This window comes from Falco peregrinus, chromosome 2, assembly GCF_023634155.1.
Source record: "Falco peregrinus isolate bFalPer1 chromosome 2, bFalPer1.pri, whole genome shotgun sequence".
NCBI lineage: Eukaryota > Metazoa > Chordata > Aves > Falconiformes > Falconidae > Falco > Falco peregrinus.
In genome coordinates, this window is record NC_073722.1 from 48558310 (window position 1) to 48577392 (window position 19083).

Consider the following 19083-nt stretch of genomic DNA (forward strand, 5'->3'; position numbering starts at 1 on the left):
ATCAGAAGAGGAAAAATGGAGTATGTGTCTGTAGCCTTTAGACTGTGAGCGCAACTGCAGGGACAGACCCTAGATCTGGTTACTGCTTCTAAGTTAAGTGCTTAGTTGCCAGACTTAGATCTTAGTTGTCTAAGAAAGCCCAGAAATAATGGGGTATATAAGTAAAGAATGTAAATTGAAGACTATTTAAATTGTGGCATTTCTTCTGTAATGTAACTTGTTCTAGATTTGATTTAGTTGCTGTGCTCCAAGAATTTAAACTGAATGGAGCTTACTGAGTGTTGCTGTATCTTATCTCCACATTGCAGAAAACCTGAATGGTACAATCCATAGGCCAAGGCACCAGACGCATAAGGAACATGTAGTATGAAATGTGGATGAATGATACAAAAATGTGAAACTGTAGGTGATAGAACCTGAAGTACCTGAATTACCTATATTATGCCCCCACTCCTCTTAAGCTTACACTAATTTCTGGTACAGGTATAAAAAGGAACAGATATGATTCCTTATCTTTCAAGGGGAACTGTTCTGCTTCCAGGAAGTAGTTGTGGTGAGGCATACACAAAGAATCTGAAACCTGCATGTCTGCCAGCTGTTTCTGAAGGTCCAGCACTGCTTTGAACACTGGTGTTGTAATGTCTCTGTGATGTTGTAATTAAAAAGAAGTAAAGTGTGAATTAGGCTTAAAATGTGGTCTTGAGTTTTGTAGATCTCTTTGTATCTCTGATCTTTTTAATATTTTTAAAATTTCCAGCCTAAATTTGTGTTCTTTTACCCTAGATTGTTGTTGTACCAACGTTGTCCTTCAGTGTAATGTTGTTGTTGTAGTTGTGTGACCCACCCTGCTCCCTTACCTCCCTAAATATTGATAGAGCATTTATTTATGCTTTCTGTCACTTTTACTACATTAAAGAAACTCAGCTATATATCTTCCTGGTAAGATATAGGAGGTCTTCGGTAGCTCACCTACGTTCCTGATTTTTAAGTATGAATTAATTTTTTTTTGGTTACAGGTGACCAGAATTACAGATGAGTCTTTTGGAAAGGGTCCCACTACATTGCTGAGCATTGTATTAATGTGGTTTTTAAATGTGTGGTGTTTTTTTTTGGTTTTTTTTTTTTTCCTTAAGAAATATCTGCTTTGATAGCTAAGAACCTTCAGTTGCCATGAAAGGGTGTTTTTTGCTTGTTCCCCTGTATGTGTGCAGTCAAAGGGAAGAAGGATGTGTTCATTTTGGTGCAAAATAGCCTGCCATGGTTGGAAACAGTTTTTCCATATTGAGCTGAAGCTTATCTTGTTAAAGGAGCTGATGCCCTTAACTGAGTACTTAGACATATCTGCAGGCATAATGATATTTAAATATGTGTTTAGTCTAAATATTTAATGCTGCCACTAGAAGAAAATGCTTTTTGTAAATAGACACTAAATAAAAATATGACTCTGGTTATTTTTAACAGTAAAGTGTTGGTAAAGGAAAGATCATCTTCAGGTGTCTGACTTAGCTCATTGCTCTGAAATTCTTGAGAAATAGGACAAACAAATAGTGTTCAGGGAAAAAAACAGCAACTAACCAACCCTGGTATGTTATTACAGAAGTTGTTTTGATTCTTAAACAAAAGCATTCTCCATTATCTTGTTATAGAAACATATAGTATTATGCAGACTGTATGATTAATGTTACTTTCCTACAGGTTAAACCATATCTTTCCTCATTTCTTCCTATGAAGCTCTGAATGCAGAGGATTAGTGAATTTCAATTTTAAATACCACTATATTAAATACTTCACTTAAAGGAACTGATGATCATGTGGCTAGATTGCCTTTTCTCTCCACAAAAACCCATGAAGCCCCAAACAGAAGCAGAGCTTAATTTTGGGTATTTCTGTGGTAGGACTAAGGTCTAAAAGGGTATGAATCTGTTTTAGCTTGCTGTTTCTTGCTTCCTCACAATTCTTTACATAAATATAAAATACTTAATTATGTTTTTTAATTAGTTGCTCAGTACAGGTTTTGTTAACTCCAAAGGCTTTGGTGCTTAATCCAAGTAGAGGAAAATCATATGAGATAATGCTGAGATTTCAAACATTGTATCTAGGTGCATTTTCAAGCAGTTAACACCAGTTTATTCTAAAATAGAAAAAAAAAAGCATTTATGTTTTGAATTTCTCTTGCTTTTAACATCACAATTGTACTGCTAGAGATTAGAAAATCCTTTCTTATGCTTCTGACAGCTGCAGATAAGTACATCTCTGGGGCCAAATTTGACTCCTCCAGCCTCTCAGTAGGTGAAGCTCAATCACACATACCATTTGCAAAAAAACCACACATCTGGGCCTAGGAGTCGATTGAGAGGTTTACTTAAGAGGAACAGGCTGAAAAAAGGAGCTTCTCGCTTTCCTAAGTTGCTAGCTCAATTAGTGTGCACTGATTAAAATCACCAGTTGCCAGGAGGATCTTGACTTGGAGGGTAGTGTGAAAAAATTTCAGTAAGGTAATCAAAGGGTATGTTAATGCTGTGAGAATTCAGGCTCTCCAATGTTCAACTACTTCAGAATTAGCTTCCAGAACCCAATTTGAAGCTGCCTTATGTTTTATAACAGCATCTCCTAGAAAAGAGGAACTTGTAGAACTCTTGGTGTCCTTGGAAAGAACAAATTATACTGCTGCTGCTATTGCAGGATAAGCAGGAGTAGTTCTGTGATTGTTTTATGAAATTAGGTGATTCTGTCTTTTTGTCTGTATGTCTGTGTTTCTGAGACTTCTGCAAGTGGCTTTTAAAAATTGTTCTGAAATAGTGGAAATGGCTACCAGCATATCTGGAAGGTCGAAAGGAGAGGAGAAGCCCTATAGCAAATGGCAATTTATTTGAAAATTAGAAGTGGTAGAGGTGGTTGAACTGGGGCAATATCTGGAATTTCTTGAAAGATTCTGGGTTGCTGTCGTGGTTTAACCCCAGCTGGTAATTAAGTGCCACAGAGCCACTTGCTCACTCCCCCTCACCTGGAGAGGTGAGCAGGAGAGTTGGAAAGGAATGCAAAACTTGAGGGTTGAAATAAGTACAATTTGATAATTGAAATAAAATAAAAGCTGACTGATGCCTAGCCCTAAGCAATGATCTGCTGGCCCCAGCCACCCCCTCCATCACCACCCCCCCCACCACCCCCCACACCCCCATTTATATACTGAGCATGACGTCCCGTGGCATGGAATGCCTCTTTGGCTAGTTCAGGTCAGCTGGCCCAGCTGTGTGCTCTCCTAGCTTCCCATGGCCCTCCAGCCCTTTTGCTGGCAAGGCCTTTGAAACTAGGAAGTCCTTGACCTAGTACAAACACCACCCAGCAACAACCAAAAACATCAGTGTGCCATCAACATTGTCTTTACACCAAATCCAAAACGCAGCACTGCACCAGCTACTAAGAAGAAATTAATCCCAGCTGAAATCAGGACAGTTGCATAGGTTAAAACTTCTGTTTATGTGCAGATATTGTTCTGTTGCTGTCTCCTACTGCAGACAGCAAGTGTTCTTGTAGTTGTGCCCATGTCTTATTTGGCAGTAATAGGGACGCCTATTGTCATTTTCAGCAGAGAGAAAAGCAGCCCGAGACACTTCCTAAAGGGGGTTGCTCAAGGTCAGGATTAAGACATACTGGTTGGACAACATGATGATTGCTGTGGTTCATACCTGTCCTGTAGCTCTAACTCTAGACTTCAGGCTCTAGTGTTGTCTGGCACCTGTTAGGAGTAATAATTCATGGGAAGGGACTGACTGTTCCTCCTTGCTTTCACACACAGTACAGAGATTGAAGTAATTTTTGGTTATTGTGCATTTTGAGGGTGTGTTTGCCCATGGGTTTGCTTTTTTAATATGTTGAGTGAAAATCAGCATTAGCAAGATTTAATAATACTTGGAAGTTTTATGAAATTGGCAACTTCTTTTAATGTTTGGGAGACGATACGATGCTCTACTTCTAACTGCCACAGAGGACTGGCTTAGTGTTTCAGCCTTGTGCAAGTGGCTGCAGGCTGCTTTTCCCTGTCTCTTACCCCATGGAGAGCATGAGTGAGTGAGCTCTTCAGTCTAGTAAACAGCTGCATGGTATTACAGTGATGCATACCACATATTCCTTGGCTTCCAAATGCTTGTGCACCGAATCTGTTCCAACACATGACTGAGATGTGTAATTTCTAGTAGTGAATTTCTCAGCTTTCTCGAGAAAGCAGAAAAATGTAATTGCTGACTTTTATGTATGCTTTAAAAACATAACTTAGTTAAGCCTTACCTATTAATTCATCTCATCTGATGTCTTTTGCAAGGACCCCCAGCCTTCTTCCTTCCCTTACAGTCTAATTCTACCTAGCGAAACAAGAAAGAAAATGTTTCTTGTGAGAGTCAATCAGCAATTATGGTGATCATGTGAATAACAGAATTCACAAAGAAATATTGTATGCATGTGGGTTTTTTGCATCCACTGTTTGCACTAGCTATTTAAAGGCTATCACATTTGTTTTTGGGATTTCCAAATGTGTGATAGTTCTTTGCAGAAATTAATCTTTGAGTTAAGCAGCCAGCTTGTGTGCATGCATTTACTTTTTTGTTTCCATTAAAGCAGGGGTCCTCAAACTACGGCCCGTGGGCTGGATATGCCCCCCCCCCAGGGTCCTCAATCCGGCCCCCAGTATTTACAAACCCCCCCGCCGGGGGTTGGGGGGGGAAACCAAGCAGCCGCAGATGGCTGCCTGCCACTGCATCCGCGCGCCAGCCCCCTGTTTAAAGAGTTTGAGGACCCCTGCATTAAAGTCAAAGGCTTGTAGAGCCTCTTAGGAGTTTAAGTAAGACTCTTCACAATGGTAAAAGAACAAAGTAGCCCAGATGTACTGTTCATGTACAGAAATATTTGAGGAATCCTCTTTTCCTGAATGGCAACATGGATGTGTAGGGTTCTGCTGAATTACCAAGCCACATAGTATATCACTGTGCCTGAGATATGATTGTCCTCCGTTATGTTGTCTCTATCCTGCTTACATATTGTCCATGGGATGGGAAGGTCATGTGTTCAGAGTCCAGCAAAGCCTTGTGCTGCCCTGCTCTGTCAAGAAAGGCGTGGCTTCTGGCATCAGTGTGATTCATGGGGGAAGAGTCATACCATCTAAGATTAGGCAAACAGATTACCCTAGGTTCTTTCTGCTCTGTGGGGGGAGGAGGAGGCAGCTCAAAAGAAGAGCTGAATTTCAAATCATTCCTGAATAGATACTTAGCACCCAGCTTCTTCTAGTACAGTGTTCTCAGACTCTTTGGCATCTCCTGGGGAGGGGAAATGGGACAAGACTCTGAGTGAGTCACCACCAGAAACTTGCAGACCTGTCAGACTGTGTGATTAGTGTTGTAATCTCCTAGATGGTCTTTGATCCTGAAGCCAGGGGGTGTGTATGTGCCATGAGGAAATGTGGGACAAACTTGTTTTTAAAAACAGTAATAGAAAACAATACCATAGGAATGTAGAGTTAAGTAGGCTTTTCTGGTTTAAGTTTCATAAGCTGGTGTGTGGTCATTTTTTTCAGTTGCTTAAACATAGCTTCATGTTTTAATATTTGTCTAGCCCTAGTCTCAAGTAATATATTTGAGACCTTCTACTCCAGAAATGACTGGCAAGCCAGACCTTAAGTATGAATTTTGACTTGTAGTAGCGAGTGAATTCTAATTCCAGTTGAATTTATAGCAGTTCACCAAATGAAATAAACTGTACGAGGAAGAGGATTTATGAAGAAGTTTTGATCAGTAAGGTCTGAAGAGGAACAAACGTGGTGGAGTGACGAATCAAGTTACGAAGCTGCTGCTAACAATGTTGTCTTGACTAGATTTAAGCAGAGCAGGCAGAGACTTAGGTTTGACATAAATTGAGAATGAGAGAAGAGTGTGGACCAGAATATGCTTTTCCTGGAGTGGTTGGTTTACTACTTGCTGGCTAGATCTAATTTACTAAAACAGTTAATCTGGTTTGTGGTCCACTCTTTATTACCCCTTTTGTTTGAATCCCATAGCCCTTTGTCAAGCAGTCAGAAGTGTATCCATTGCTTAAGTAAATGTGAATATCCTGTTGGATATGGCAGGGAGTATGTATAGAAAGGGATGGGAATGCAGGTGTTCCGGTCAGGACTATTTTTGCTGCTTTGAATAAAACTGGCAAATATGTGTGTGACTCAGAATTGGCTAGAGACATGCAGAAGTCAATTTTGTCCAGTTTAGGGGCCCAGGTCCCTAAACTACTGCAGGTCTAAGGTTTGGTACTGGTTTTCTGGTGTGCATGGCTCTGGTGAACTGGCAGCACTTCTTAAGACCTATACACTAATTTAATTTCCTTTTGTGTATGGTTATTGTATTCTTTTTCCTGAAGTCACTAGTTACTGGGGTGGTCTTTTGCCTGGTGTTTTAAGATCTTTTTTTCTTTTTTTTTTTTCCTTTTTTTTCTTTTTTTCTTTTTTTTTTCTGTTGTAAGTAGTATTTGGACTGAGAATTCTCAAATAAAATGTTCTGTGGAGCTCTTCTAGTCTTATGTGTTGTCCATGTAGCCATATATCATGCAGCTCAGAACTTGTTTGTTTATTTAGTGATTCTCATTCTAATTTTGCTTGGGGCTATTCTTAATGAATGGAAAGCAAAATATCAGAATAGAGCAAAGGGTAAAGATCTGATGACAACCTGTGGAGTTGTGTTACGTTCTGTTAATAATAGACACATAGGACTTAGTCTAGGAAAATGTATACTATAATCCAGCAATATAACCAAATCCTAATTCATTGGGATATAAAAAGCTGCTCTTGCTTAAAATTACATAAAAGTAGAATGAACTTGGTTCATTTAGATGAAGACACTTTAAGTATCCCTGACACTTGCATAGCTAAGTTTTTTTCTAAAAAATTTTAGGGGTAAAGAAGATTAAAATACCCAGGCAACTATTGAGAATACGGCTTGTATTTTGCATTGCTCAAAGTGCCTGAATCTCAGAGAATTAGTATAAATTATTAGGTAGTTGTTGAGTTTATGTGTAAGGTTGTGATAGTGTGTGTGTGCTGACGTGAATTCTTTTTTTTTATTTCTTTTCTCTGAAGAGCGTGTCTTGTTGATATCTTTTCATGGCTTGCAATTAATACTCTTTTGGTTGCTATATTATAAATAGCTTCAGCTAAATATATTTCTAAAGTATCCAGGTGAACAATGCATATTTATGTTGTGCTTTCTTGCAGGGGCTGGTGTGTTTTTCCTTTCTTGTGCTGAAGGAGAGCAGATCAGCTTTCTCTTCGACTGTATCGTCCGTGGCATCTCCCCGACAAAAGGCCCTTTTGGTTTGCGTCCAGTTCTACCAGGTTAATATAGGAAGTATAGAGTAACCAAGCAAAGTAGGAACTTGCCATGTCTAGCACTTATTGCTGTGATTGTAAGAACAGCTTGCAGACACTAAGGGTGTAGAAAGTGCAAAGTTTTTTTCATGCTGAAATGTCACAGTACAGATTTATCAGTTGAATGTACCGTGTTTCCCCCTGCTGCTCTAGCTCATTCATATTTCTGGTGATACTGCTAACTTTAGCCTTCTCTCATTTAACAGTACTAAAATATGGCAATTTGAATTGAAAGGAACCCTAATCATTAGTTTTAAACTTACACAGTTCAACTTGGATCCATGTCTGCATTACTATTTTAATAGCTTAATGGAAAACTAGCTTCTGGGACATTTTGAGTTCATCCAAATCACTTAGAACTAGGTCTTGCCAACCTTAGAAAACTTTATCAGATTCCACGTCATAATTCAGTTTTGCAGCTTGGGCTTCTTTTCGGATGTGCAAGGATTAAATTCCTTTTCCTATTTCATGGTAAACACTGCATGCGCTGTAATGTTCAGAGAAGAAATTAGATGGCATCCTACTAAGCTCTGTTACCTTTTGACTTTAGCAGAAAGAAAAACTGAGTCAGAATGATTGTCAAACAGGGCAAGAGTGTGGAAGTGAGGCTGCAGAAAAGTATCTGTGAATTGGCAGTGGGATATAGTGGGAATAGTCTGCAAGAATGGTGAAGGATGGGAAATAGAGTTTCTATTTAAGTGCTAAGCAGTTAATAGGTGTTTGACAGAGTTTTATTGCTGCTATAAGATTAAGATAATTGTAGAAAGGAAATGTGATGGAAAAGATTAGATCTGGATGTGAAACTTGTGAAAATAAATTATGATGTTAGTTAAGGTAAATGCAGCAGACACAAGGCTCAGTTCATCTTTTCTTTCCCATAGTTATAAGACTGAAATAAATAAAATAATCAAGCAGAATAGTGGGAAATAAAACCTCATTCTGCTTATATGATGGTCTGTGTTTGCATTCAAACTAAGTGTAAAAAAAAAAAAGCAAACAATGAAAAAGCCAACAGAAACTCAAAAAACAGTGTCAACTTAAAGCTTTGCTATTGAATGCATATTTTTCTGCATATCTAAAACATTATACATATACAAGTCCTAAATCTTGCATTTAACAAAAATTTATGTCCAGAAAAATTAAGCCTACTAGCAACTGTTCTGTTGTCTTTTTTTTTATTATTACTATTTTTTTAACTTTAATTTTAGATGGCACATTCTTTGAAAAATCTTTTTTTAGAGGCATATAGAAGTAAATCTGCTTTTGCATCTTCGTTACCATCTCTGGCATTTGTGGGTTGTTATACATAGCCACATACCACATTTCCTTCCCTCCTTCAAGAGCTCTGACCTCACTGATGTGTAGAAAGTGGCTGTGGAGTATCTTGGGGATGATTTGGTATTGTTTTTGAAAGGGAAGACCTCTTTTCTGAGATCTTTTAATTTTTTTTTTCCTGTGCTTGATGGGCTTGCTGATAAAATGAGGTGAAGATGTACTCAGCCATTTTATTTCACCTTGTTTCCCTAGACAGGAGCAGTGTCTGCAGGGAACTGTGCTCATACTCTTGCAGACTGCTCTGCAGCTCCTTTTTCATGCTATTTTGACCCCTTTGACTTATATTTCCCTGTATATTTACCCTTGTCTCTTCCAGTTTGTTGTCACCCCCTATGTACATGTCCCTTCATAGAACATTTTTATGGTTTATGTTCTTCATTTATTATCCTATGCAGAAGCTTGCACAGACCTGTTTAAGGCACGTGCACATGTACAATACTAGTGATTCACGCATAAATGAATTTCTGTATCAGGTATGCTGTTACACAGAACGTACTGTATTGCTTGAAAAGGTCAAGCCTTTACCAGCTGTAAAGTGTATCTGGTAAGAGTATTGAAATTCACTCAACCTTTTGAAAGGCTTAGTTATTAAATAGATTAATCATCTGCACACCTCAGGTAACTAGATCAAAAGCTCCAGATTGGGGATTCTACCTAGAAACATCTAGTCACTGTTACTCATATTTAATGCAATGCAGAATTCTACGCAGCCTCAGTTGTGCTTTATATATGCAATGTTCTGCTTCTGTGTAATTTAAAATCATTTACAGGAAGCAGCCTTCTCTCCAGTTTGCTGCTCAAATTTGGCTTCTTGCTGTTGCCTGTACTTTTCCAACTTAAATATGCTTGAATAACTCTTTAGTATTTTCAAGAAAAGAAAATACACCAAGGGGAGCTGTACAGAGAAAAGAATGTAATGTGGTGAAAAAATGTCACATTGACAGTATTCTTGGATAACAGCACCCACAGCACAAATAGAATCCAGCGATGTTATGCTGTCAACATCTGCTTGGGTCTGTTTTTGGAAAAAGGGTAATGAATGAAGCCAGTGGTTTCAGGTACAAACAGCTCAACCATATGGTTAAGTGGAGTGCTGAAATATTTAAGTGGTAGCATGAAATTAATAGGAAATGGTAGAGACTGGTTTGAAGAGGACGGAAAAACAACTAGTTTTCTTACTTCCCGTAGTGATTCTTTAAAAAATGTAAAATGCCCGGTGTCCAAAAGGAGCCTGTAAACTGCACATGCAAGGGATATTTGCTCAAGTACTCAATATTCACACCTTTTTTTCAGGATTGTGGTTTTAAAAAATATACCTGACTTCCTTAAAAGTTTGGATATATGATTACTGTATGTATTTTATTATGTCATCTATAAAATATGTAGTGAAAATGCTGTGCAATGGAAGCATAAACTTGAGTGACCATTGCAAGGTATAATCTCTGGTCTAATCTCTTATAGTTGACCTGCTTTGAGCAGCGGGTTAGACTACAGAAGTCCTGAGATCCCTTCCAATCTGAATTATTCTGTGACTTTTTAGGAATAGATATCAAATGAATATGAATATTCTCATGATAAAAATAATTCTAGTATATGTATATCTGAAATAAAATGGAAAAAGACAATAACATTAGATGGTTTGCAGTCTATTACTGTGTGGTACTTACTTTGGGAGTCCATTAATTATGCAAAATTGTACCAAAATACTCATTGGTAGCTCCATTAGTAGAATGGAGGTTTTGATTTGTTAAAAGCTGCAGGATCAGGTCTCAAATTTAGGACATACGACACTGAGTGGGAATGCAAAGTTAGTGTAGGTATCTATATTTTTTCATGAGGTATATGTAGCATTTTAAATAAAGGACTTGAATGAGTGACAGAACGGCTTCTTTTCCCCAGCTACTAGTTGGAAAATAATTGCTGTAACTGACTACTTGCATAGTCTCTTCCACCCCCGCCCTTGAAAAGATATTTAGAAAACAGACCAAAGAATTTTATATTCTTGTCTTGACAGAAGTCTAGGTATTGACAACTAGTAACGGGTCACTGATTGCATGGTTTGTAATCTATACTGAATTTGCATGCATGTTATTTGAGAAATGTTTGTTTATCATGTGTGCTTTGAATTCCTTCTTTTTACTAGCAAGATTCATCTTGAATGCCAAACTTGAACATGGCAAAGGCCAATAGCTGATCGGTGGTGTCTTTGATCAGTGGGCAGATCAGTACTCTCTAAATCTGGCTAAGGCTACAGGACAGTCTAGTCCTGCAGGCTTGAAAGACCCAAAGTGTTATGTTCATAGTCTTGATGCTCTCTTTTAATTTTGGAAGCTTTTTCAGACTGCTTTGTGACTGATGAAAGTGTGCAGTGCTGCTTGCTGAGGATCTATCTGATGCTCTTTCTTTTTGTTGAAGCTTGATACACCTTTGGCCATTGCAAGACAGCTCTGTGGCTGCCTTCTGCAGTATCTGTACCAAGTGGATTCTCCTCAAACTTTTAGGACATCTTTTCATTCCTCCAGACATCTTACAAGGTGTGGAGATGTTAGCATGAAGGTGAGGGTCCAGGCCTGATTTGCAAATGTGCCTAGAGTTACAGGAAGAAAGAAAGGAGAGATGTTCAGCCTAACTTACCTAACTTTGTTTAATGAAGTTATTAACCAATGCTGCATTTTAAAGATGCATATAATTAAGCATATCTTAGGTAGCTGCTGGCTTAACTTGATACAAAACACTTTTCTTGACAGGTGCTTACTGAACAAACCTAGAGATTTGAGTTACTGTGACACTTTATTTGTATGTTACCAAAGTATTCAAAATCTCCCACGATGAGCAGCTGATGTGGCTTAAATGCATATCCACCGATGTAATACAAAAATAAAATCTCCATCAGAGGCATTTTTAGTCCAGCCAGATTTCATGTAATCCTTCCCTTTTGCTCCAAAGCAGCGTTAAGAAGTTTTCAGTGACTGCCTTGCACAAAAGATTTCTCTTCATAGCAAGGGATCCATTGTTGTTTGGAAAATCATAAAACAATTCCATAATTGAAGGACCTGGGTGAATGCCTAGATTCCGTGGGAGTAAATCAAACAAGTAGCAGTAAATCACATTTGTTAGGAGTTTGGGAAATGAAGGTACTAATTGCTCTGAGAGTTGGAGATACTGATGGATGTTGCGTGGACAGTAGTTGTCTGAACTTCCTTGGACAGCTGCCTTGGTACTAGTCATGTTGCTTCTGTCCTCCTGAATTAGTAATACCGCAAATTACTACACAGTTATTTAGAGGCTTTGTATTGTGCATGCTCAAGGTATAGGATCATGCCGACAAATCCAACTTTACTGTTGAAAACCCTTTGTTTTTATCATTTTTTAGGCCATATTTCTACAGTCATATGACAGGAAGTCATAGGTTAAGCCCTCCAATAAGGACTGGTCTCTATAAGGTGGCTGCCAATGACTTCAGTCCTTAGTCTGATCTTGTAGCAAAACCTGATTAGTGCATGGTAGTCTGTAACCAAACATACTGGTATAAGAATCTGCTGCTTCTGGGGCATAGTATTGTGTGTGTTTTCCATAGAAGTCTTGCTTATTAGCAGAGAAGATTAAGGGCAAACCAAAGATTTCAGTAAGATTGATGGACAGTTATTTTTTAAGCCTAAGACTTAAAGTTTATATATGTTTGGCAAGTTTTGAAGCTGTTTCTGTAGATATTTCCTAGTACTTGCTGAGAAAGGGTTCTAATCAATCTTCCACAAAATGCCAATGAGAGGTCCCCGCACATAACTATGAACCCAGTTTTATACATATCTCTTGTACACAGGCATTCCTTAAGGGGAAGTTTAAGTAAAAAATTGTCAATCCTGTGTCTAGAGATTTCATGTTGTTGCGTGAAACCTGTTGTGTTCTGTAGCTGTGTAGCTGATAGGGAATTTGGCTTCTAGAAGCGAGTGAACATGTGAAATGCAAACTGCCTCCCGATCTTGTATTCTATTACAGGCCATTTTTGCAAGATCAGTTGTTTGACCAGTTTGTTGGGTTTTTTTTAATTATATCTTTTGCTGTCTGTAAGAGGGATATTAGTTACTAAAAACCTAATAGTTCTGGATTTGCCCTAGTAACAGTCTGAAAATCTGTATTTATGAAGTAATCATATTCAGAGGAAAGTGGGAAGTCTCTTTCCTACAGGTAGTTCTTTGCTCTGGGAAGGGTTAGTGTCTGTCACATCTTGGTTTGACCAATTTGCTCATCTGTTATGCCAACTTTGTACGCAAAGTCCTTGTAGAACATCTTTGATGAACCTTTTTGGGCATAAGGGCATTTAACTACATACAGCAGAGTAACTGGAGCAGAGGACATTAAAAAATAGATTCAGGCAGCAGCCTGTAACACTATGTGCTACTGAGCAGATAGTTGCACAGACCTGTCTGGGTTGCACCATAGGTACTGGTGGCCAAATTTTGTGTTTCTTTTGGCAGAGGTCCATATGGAAGCATTGGGGGTTTTGTCTGAGTTCCACAGGTTTGAACAAGTCGGTGCTTAATATGAGTTATATTGCATCAGAAATAGGAATGGAGACCTAACAAAATAATCCATACCAAACAGCCCTCTTTTCTGTTCCTAAGCTGGGGAGGTGTCAGACACTGACACCAAGCACTGAGCACTGTTTGAGCTGGGAGACACAGAGGTCACAGACTCTGTTTGTCACAGGTGTTGTTGCCTTGTCCCTGTTAGAACATCTTTGCCTTCCAATATATGCTGTTATAGAAGGAATGTGTGTTTCTGGCTTGTTCGGCTAATCTTATCCAGATCCAGATCGCAGACTGCTAGAAGGAAACCCCCTCCACATGGGAAAGAAGGTTCAGCATTGTCATTTCTGTTCCTGTGATGCACTTGGACCTATCCAGGGCAGATCAGAAAGTTAATATGGTTAGGAGAGATGTAGCAGCTGGTTTCTCAGGTAGTTAATAACGTAGGGACTCCTGTGGAGCTTCAGCTCACCTGGTAATGCTCCTTCCCCTGGTGTGAGCTTGCTTTGACTGCTGTCTTGACAACATCAAACCCAAGTCTTTTAAAACTGGGATGAAAATGAAACTTTTCTTTCATCATTTCAACTGTTTTTTATCTTACTAACTCAACCACAGCAATATATAGCCCTTTTCATCGTTTCCCCCCCCTTATTAAATTATTCAATAATCACATGTTTTTGTGGTGTGCTACTACTACTTGGTTGATGAGATATACAAGAACAGCAGTCTTGAGGAAGCTAATCTGTTTTATCTGTCATTAATTACCTTCCCTATGCAATTAATACAAGCTACTGAAACTTCTGATGAGGAACAAGTTAGCAGACCATATCCTTTGCAACTGCTGGGCATGACACACTTGTCAGTGCTGTTTGAAAACACCTGTAAGATTTCTCTTGGGGTAATGGTTATGATTACTTGCAACATCTGGTTTTATTGTTGTGCCTGGCTGGAAAAAAAATGGTTTAGAGGAAACTGGCCTGTTTTACTGATGAAAGTTCTTCCACATTCTGTATAACTCCTGGTATTTCTCCTTTTATTGGAATAGAATGAGACTTCTTCTGTGAAGTAATTTCAGCTGGAATGGCAAACTGACTAAAATGTATGGGCAAAATCCCTGACAGTACATTTTAGTAGTGGTTTTTATAATTTTAACTTGTCTTGTATTAAACATGAAGACAGAGAGCCACCAGGCTGCTTATTTTATCTCTGACTTCTGAACATGAAGCTTGAAAGTAATGTCTTTGTAAATAGGTGATCTGGATTGCAAGGTGTCAGGTAGTTTTATCACTATGACTCTTGAGTTTATGATGTAGATTTGTAAATTTGTAGCATAAAAAGTTTGGTCTTTCTTGATGATAAAATTCCCAATGAGTTCAGTGAAGTCAGGACACGTTTTACTGGTCACATTACTTTTCAACTGCTCTAGACCTGCAACGTGCTAATTATCTTTCTAGCTATTGCCTTTGGCGCTGTGCTTTTCAGGGTTCTGTCCCTGGTGGTAACTCTTACAGAGACTGGATATAATCTCTGAAAGTCTTTGAAGCTTAAAATTATAACTTATGTAGCATTTCTCTAGGATGTGCTTGAAGGCAGATTGTCCCATACATTTTCCAATCAGTGTTTTCCCTTCCTGTAGTAGTAGATCAAACAGGAACATAAGAATATCTAACAAAATAATGTGGTTTTTTTCTTTCCTTCTTTTTATATATTTTCCATGCTGCTTCTTTGTTATTTATTTTGTATTTCTTTTCAAAGATCCAAGTACAAATCCAGCCTATTCAGAAGAAAGATTGGCTCATGAAGCTTTGCAGTTAGAAAAGCGCTTGAGCTTGCTGTCCCATACAAGTCGCCAGGGCAGTGGAGGTAAGAAATTTAGCTAAGTAAAATTAATGGCGTTCCTTCCTTTCCAGGCTTTAGAAATAAGCACATGTAGATAATTATAAGATGGTGAACTTAAAAGAAAAATAATAGAGAAATGGTCAAGACATTTGATTTGGCTGCTGTTGCTTGTGGGGCAGTTCTTTAACAGTATTGCCTAAAGTCCATTGATGTAGACTGGAGTTTTTCAACTGACCAGTGCAAGTTTTGGGTCAAACATTGTTAATGCAGGAAGATCCTTTGGTATGCTGAGTCCTACTGAATTTGTGCATGTGCTACTTCAAAAGAACTGGCTGCATCAGGTTTGGTATCTGCTTATGTACTTCACTCCAGCCCATGAGATGGACTAACTTGTATAGTTCACCCATCAGGCTTACAGCACATTTTTTGTACTAAAACCTAGAACTCCTCTGCTTTGGTTCTAACTATTATTCTTGTTAATATTCTTGCTCTTTGTGGTACTATCTATGCATGTCCCTTCTGGAGTTATGTATCAAAGTAGAATTGCTCTCTAGCACTGGAGTGTAAAAGGGCCTCTGCCCTGAACTGCCATTTGAATTGTTTAGTAGCAGAAGTTATGTCCTCAAAACATGTGCCTTGCTTTTGACTCTAAAGCCTAAAAATGCCCCTGTGGAGATCCTCAGGAGCTTAATTATGTGCTTCTGTATATGTCCATGGCTACTTTAGTCTTGACACTGCTGAGTAATGTGGTTTGTGACTAAATTCTGCTGAGACTTCCTGAGGTTTTTCTTAGTTAGTATATAACTATTGGACTTGACTGGAGTGATGGAAAACAAATGAGACTTGATGGGGAAGCATGCCTGTTTGCTTTATCCACTGTGGTTAGAAAACGTGGGCCAACTTCATATACATGCCCTGCTTGAGATTACTTGAATGTATGCCCTTATTCTCCTAAGAATGTTACAATCCTCAGAGAATGAGGAATCCTAGGTTTTCCTATTGTTTGGGTTTTGCATATGAAAATTAAATATTTGTGTTTATGGGAAATATTATAACAACAAGATTGTTCCTGTAGGTTTGGTCAGAGGACATTTGCCTAAATCTGGAGATGTAGGTTCTGCCACCGTCTTGGAGAACATGTAGCTCTACAGGGAGGACTTTCCTTCCAGAGTTTTGAAGTGCCTGAAATAGTTGTCTAAGAGAAGTGATTTCAAATAAATTCAACAATCTTATTTTTGAAATAAAAAAGATGTTTTTGTAAGCAGAAGAACTTTTATTTAACAAGTATATTTCTTCTGGGAATGCTGCTGAGAACTACACATATTTTTATAATTTGTGCCTTCTGTCTAGACAGCTGTATAATTTAATCTCAGGAGTTGCTCAGGGATCATGAGCCAGTGTCATGCAGTGGGGCACTGGGGAAAAAGAAAGAATTAGATTTCACAGGATAAACATAGCTATTTTGTGATAGTATGTATCAAGAATTACTCCATGAAGAGCAGGAGAATTGTTCTAAAATTTTCCCTCAACAGCTGAGAATAGAAATAGCTTAGTAACATCAGAAGCTCAGGTGACAATTTGCAGCGGACCCTTCCCCTTTCTACCCCTTCTGGCAACTTAATGCCCATGGTTTAAAACTAATTAAATCAATGAAGATTAATACCTACAAAATTATGCTGCTGTCAACCTTTGTTTTCATATTGGTTTTATTAAGAAGGAAGGAAATATCATTGTGGACTGTGTGTCACTACAAGAACGTGGTTTTGTTTGCTTGTTTGTTTTTGTGCATTTGTTTGTCTGACATTTGTGTTTGTCCTTATGGCCTTTCATGCCAATGTTTGATTTTTTTCTTCCATATTCTGTCTTGATAGCAGTAGTTACCTGTAAAAGTGTCCTTCTTGCAAGTATCGGTGAGAAAAAAAAATATTCTTGCAATAGATGCATAAATGAATTATGGAAGATCTTTTTGTATGTAGTTATGTAAACATTTTTATAATAGTAGTATTCTCATTTTTTTGTTACAGTGATGTGTGGTTGCATTTTGGTATGGATATTATGCAGAAGTGCAAAAGAGCTGAGGAGAGAACAGGACAGTCTTAAGTTTGATTTTTATTTTTGTGGTCTCTACACATTCACTTTGGTGTCGTTCAAAGAAGATGTAGATAGAGAAAAAAGTACAAATAGGTTAATAATTTGTTTGATTCAGATCAAATTAAAACATGGAAATGTTTTATATGGCTTTGGGTTACAATAACAAGGTTTTCTTCAGAGCATCCTCAGCTATCTTGAGCATGGGACTTTCTGAATATTCCCTGTAATATAAGATAAAAGTATCTAAAATAAAACAAATGAACTGTATGGAAGTAAAATGTCATTGAAAAGGGGAGAACTTAGTGCATAAACTCTAAAAGTTTAGCCCTGAATGCATTATGTTCCACAGCGTGGTAGGGTTATGGCAAGGTAACATACTATTGGCATTTAATTTTTCCTGTGGGGAATATAAATTATTGCAGGAATTCTGGCTTTCTGACAGATGTTCCCCTTACAAAAAGCAGGTGGTATCTCAGGGTCCTTTCTGTTTGTACATACTTGCCATGCTTCAGTCTGTGTTTTAAACATAGGTTGATGTGTTTTCTTTTCTAGGAGATGATAGAAGTCTTTCAAGCTCATCTTCAGATACCAGCCACTCGGATGTTAGTGTTGGGAGCAGACTGACAATTTGGCCTGAACAGTCTTCAGCCAGCACTTCTCAAGAGAGTCATGGACTGGCAGCAGCAAAGGGCATTCATCTTGGGGAAGAAAAGACCCTTCCAGAAGGGGCACGTGGCACCACTAAACTGCCTCCAAAGCCCCTCCGATCAAGACAGCTACAGGAAATAGGTCGTCAGAGTTCTTCTGACAGTGGAATAGCTACTGGTAGTCACTCTTCTTACTCTGGAAGCTTCTCTTCCTATGCTGGCAGCTTGGACATTTGCCATGGTGATGAGTTTGGATCATTGCTAAGCTTGCCATTGAACTTTCCTTCGGATCAGAATTTATGTACTTGTCCTCACAGTGAGCTCCAGAGAGGTGTGGGATCAGAGTATCAGGTTCCCAGCTCTCTAAGACATGTTTATGATATACCCAGGAGTTTGTTACAGGCAGCTTCTAAAGATGTGCAACCAAAGAGTGCAGATTCCACGCTACCCAAGGACCAGGCCCTGTCAACTCAAGGTGCTAGTGACCCAAAACTGCGACTACCACACTTGGAAGCATGGAGGGTACCCGAGCGCAGCCAGGACAGAGGGAGGCCTTCATCCTTACTCACAGAAAGCAGCAAGGACTCAAGTGATGAGACATATGTGGATTTTGTTTCGAGGTGGTCAGACACAAAACCACAAGGACAGGTGTCAGACTCCAAAAGTAGTGAGTTGTCACCACCTAGGGGGCCCTCAGCTGACCCCTGTGATACATGTAGCCCCCACCCTGGGATGACAAGAGCTCTTTTTTCAGCTTGTCCAATCTGTGGTGGACTAAAGGTAAATACCTAACACTGAGCAGATGCTAACAAGCCTTACTTAATATAGCATGATTAATTTGAAATGGCTAAAGTTGCAGGTTATAAGTACTACTGTTTCCTTTATAATTTGAACAGGTAATAACTTCTGTGTTGTTTATGCTTAAGCTGAGAGGTTTAGCACACGGTTCCTCAAAATGCGTGCCTGATCAGGAAAACACTGAACAATATAGGCCGTCAATCATTACTTGTAAATTGGCCAATTTTGGCTTTGGATATATGTGGGTGGCTTACAGTGACAGAGCTAGAAGCTTTACAGGCACTGAGAGGGCTGAATTTGTCATATAGTTGTAATCTAGCATGAAGGACATCGATCTGTTTTACTGCTGGTATTTTAAAAGAAGGAAGAAGGGAGGTCAAATAGTGTGTACTTCTCTTAAGGTGACCACAGTGCATATTTTTATTTTATTGATGTTTTTCTTTTCTTT

General features: G+C 38.7%; 1 protein-coding gene across 1 annotated transcript in view; it reads left to right on the forward strand.

The window, feature by feature from the left end:
• DOK7 (docking protein 7) overlaps positions 1-19083 on the forward strand; it is a 78583-nt gene that overhangs the window by 11921 nt on the left and 47579 nt on the right. Inside the window, 3 exon segments of the mRNA XM_055794897.1 lie at positions 7247-7366; positions 15016-15123; positions 17743-18617. Coding sequence (XP_055650872.1) covers positions 7247-7366; positions 15016-15123; positions 17743-18617 — 1103 coding nt within the window.